The following is a 3,471-nucleotide window of genomic DNA, read 5'->3' on the forward strand; positions in this document are numbered from 1 at the left end:
TATCCTTACCATCACTAGGTAGTGATCCGAATCAATGTTAGCGCCCGGATAGGTTCTGACGTCGATAATGTCTGAAAAGTGCCGACCATCTATCAGAACGTGGTCGATTTGTGATTCTGTCTGGTTGGGTGATCTCCAGGTGTTCCGATGGTAGAGGTTATGCTGGAAGAAGGTACTACGTATGGCCATGTTCTTGGAGGCGGCGAAGTCGACAAGTCTTAGGCCGTTGTCGTTCGTTTGCGGGTGGGCGCTGGACCGTCCAATCACCGGTTTGAATTCCTCCTCCTGACCAACCTGAGCACTACAGTCCCCGATGATAATTTTGGCAGCGGTCATATTCACGCTCCAACTGCGCGTAGAATTCGTCTTTGTCATCATCGGTACTTCCGAGGTGAGGGCTGTGCACGTTGGTTATGCGAATATTAAAGAATCGGCCCTTGATTCTTAATCTGCACATTCGGGTGTTGATCGGCCACTACCAGATCGCCGGCTTCTGCATCTCGCCCATCACCATAAAAGCTGTGCCCAGCTCGTGTGTATTGCCGCAGCTCTGGTAGATGGTATGACCATCTCTATACGTACGTACCATCATTCCTTTCCAGCATACCTCTTGCAGCGCTACGATGTCGAACTTGCGGCTCTTCACTTCTTTAGAAAGCACGTGGGTACTTCCGAGAAAATTTAGAGACCGATAGTTCCATGTTCCTAATTTCCAATCGGTAGTCCGAGGAGTCTACAGAAGCATAACCTATAACAGTCATATTTATTCCAACTTCTTTTATTGTTTATTGTTGTTTCGGACAAGTTTCGTCTACATGAATAAAAATTAAAACTAGAACTACTACTATTTACACCACACGGACAAGTTAAAATTCTTCAAGGTTTTTTTAAAACTTAACGCACATTGAGAAAAATCAAACAAGTGGTACACATTATTAAATTCACAAAAATAGCATAAACAGGATCATTTCTACCGTAGTCCGTCCGTCTGAAGTTCAGTCTCAAGAACTCTCTGGATCTTAGGAATACAACTGGCACGTTCAGATTGATCTGCTCTAGAAGTGGCGGTCAATCAATGTTTCCGAGCAATAGTTTGGCCGCAAATAAAGCTCCGGCTGAGTTGCGACGACGCTGTAAGGTCTCCATTCCGAATAAACGACATCGATCCTCATACGGCGGCAGGCGTGTTGGGTCATTCCACAGAAGCAATCTTAAACCAAATCTGACGAACCGAGATTGGATAGCCTCAATTCTATTTATCCAGCAGCTTGCATAAGGGCTCCATACTACTGATGCTGTTTCCAAAATTGAACGAACGAGTGCGTAATATAGCGATCGCAGACAGTAGGGGTCTCGGAAACCACTGGCGGCTCTTTTAATGAAACCTAAGTTCCTGTTAGCTTTGGCAATGATGCTCGAGTAATGATCTCTGAATGAAAACTGCGAATCTAGCAAGACTCCAAGATCTTTAACCACTTTTACTCTTTCAAGATAGCAGCCGCCGATTTTGTAGTCCCATCCAATAACCGTTTTCTTGCGTGTGAAGGAAATAACACAACATTTCTGTACACTAATTACTAGTTGATTCCAACAACACCAGTCCTCGAACAGCTTCACTAACCGCTGCAACTCCTGACAGTCTTCTGTTGATTTAACTCTGATAAACATCTTCAGATCATCAGCATACAAAAGTTTGCAGGCATGAGGTATATAAATAAATTGCAGATCGCTTCGCGAGACTCAGCTACTTTTGTATCGAGGAACATGCTTGTCGGTAGCCCACTTGTTTGGCGTTTTTCGTTCATGAAGTGCCAAAAGCTTTTTGGATTACGCTTCAAATCTGTTTCCTTACGCTGCACATATTTTGAGTAAAGATGACGATTTAATGTTCGGTAACTGCTACTAGCGAAGTTGAATTCACGCTTTGTAAACGGGTTGCGACAGTTGATGTAGCGTCTCAATGCGGCGGCTCGTAAGCGTTTCAGCTCACGTAGTTGATGATTCGACCACGGTGGTTTTCCGCGAGTGCGTGGAGCGGGAACGAAACGATGAAAGAACTGCGACATCTGGGAGGTAAAAATTTCCACTGCGCTGTCAATACTACCATCTAATAACTGCGACCAGTTGAGATTCCCAATAGCACGGCTAAGTGCAGCAATATCAGCTTTGTGAAAGTCGAATTCAGTCTCGTCAGCGCAGTCATGGTAGTTAATCGGATAAGTATACTGAAGGTTAGCAACAAGAGCTGGATGAAATAAATCCGCCTGAATTAGAGGCTCAACTGCCTCTGATACAGAGCACCTCGGAACAAACTCGGCATTAATAAAAATGAGGTCTAAGGTACGATCTCTGTTATTTTTAACATCGTTAATTTGCTTCATGTCCATCGTAGCCATTCCATCAACGAGAACGGAGCTCGGTGTGGAAAATCTTGATTTGGAAGGATCAGGATATAAAAAGCCAGTAGAAGAGCTTGTCCATACTAGACCTGGTTGATTGTAATCCCCAAGCAGTAAATGGCAGTCACACGATCGTAGTGATTCAGTTATAGTAAAGGCAGATTCAATATGCTGTTCGATGACATCGGTTTCAACTGCAAGCTCAGGTGCTATATAGACTACACCAACGGCGACGGTGCTACCCGACCCATACACGTTCACCCAAAGATGCTCTATACTGTTGCTAACTCGAGACGCGGACTTAGAAGAATTAATCTTGGACGAAACCGCAATGAGAACTCCACCTCCTCTCTTTTTCCCTGTAGCACTGGGGTCGCGATCGTTCCGGTACACCGTGTAATTGGTGCCGAACAGTTGTACAGAATGAATCTCCTCATTAAGCCATGTTTCAGTTAGAGCGATTATGTCGTACTCTGCGTTCGAAACAGTTAGAAACAAATCCTCGATCTTCGTTCGAAGCCCTCTAACATTCTGATAGTACACTGTAATTGAGCTCTCAGTGCGTCGAAATGCAGTTGTGGTAGCCGGTGTTGTTGTATTGGTAAGAGACTCTTGTCTGGGCACAAGTTGATTGTTATGCAGCACCTCCCCGTTCAGTTCATATTGATCTCTTTCAGTGTGTGTAGTATCTACGATAGCTTCGGGCGGACATATACCCATTGTATATTTACCTGACGGAACAGATAATCCCACGTTGCCAGAAAGTGTGATGAAACATTGTTGTCCGGAGTCTGGAAGGTCGAAGGTCGATGGCGCTTATACGTTGTCAGAAGCTGGAATTTTAAATGTCGTCGGAGCTGCGTCACACCACTCAGAAAGCGTAGTGGATGCTAACTGCCTAGTTAGGGCTGACGTAGCAGGGTTCATCGGTTCGAAGGTAGATGAAGCAGCAGAAATGTACACATCTCCTGTTGTGCTGACACCTGCGCCGAATTGTGTTGACGTAGCCGGAACTGGTAGAGTTGTAATGATGACAGATTCCTCACCGAAAACTCCAGGCATGCTCCAAGAC

At 45.0% G+C, this 3,471-nt stretch overlaps 1 protein-coding gene across 1 annotated transcript; it reads right to left on the reverse strand.

The window, feature by feature from the left end:
- Nucleotides 1–1,670: 1,670 nt before the first annotated feature.
- On the reverse strand, nucleotides 1,671–3,119 carry LOC128746423 (uncharacterized). Its single transcript, XM_053843471.1, has one exon. It carries the CDS (start codon nucleotides 3,117–3,119, stop codon nucleotides 1,671–1,673), a length of 1,449 nt encoding a protein of 482 aa, XP_053699446.1.
- Between the last annotated feature and the right edge of the window lie 352 nt (nucleotides 3,120–3,471).

Source organism: Sabethes cyaneus, chromosome 1 (genome assembly GCF_943734655.1).
Source record: "Sabethes cyaneus chromosome 1, idSabCyanKW18_F2, whole genome shotgun sequence".
In the NCBI taxonomy this organism is placed as follows: domain Eukaryota; kingdom Metazoa; phylum Arthropoda; class Insecta; order Diptera; family Culicidae; genus Sabethes; species Sabethes cyaneus.

Bases quoted from the DNA above. Each gene is read 5' to 3' on its own strand.
- LOC128746423 (XM_053843471.1), bottom strand. From the start codon at position 3,119: ATGGGTATATGTCCGCCCGAAGCTATCGTAGATACTACACACACTGAA.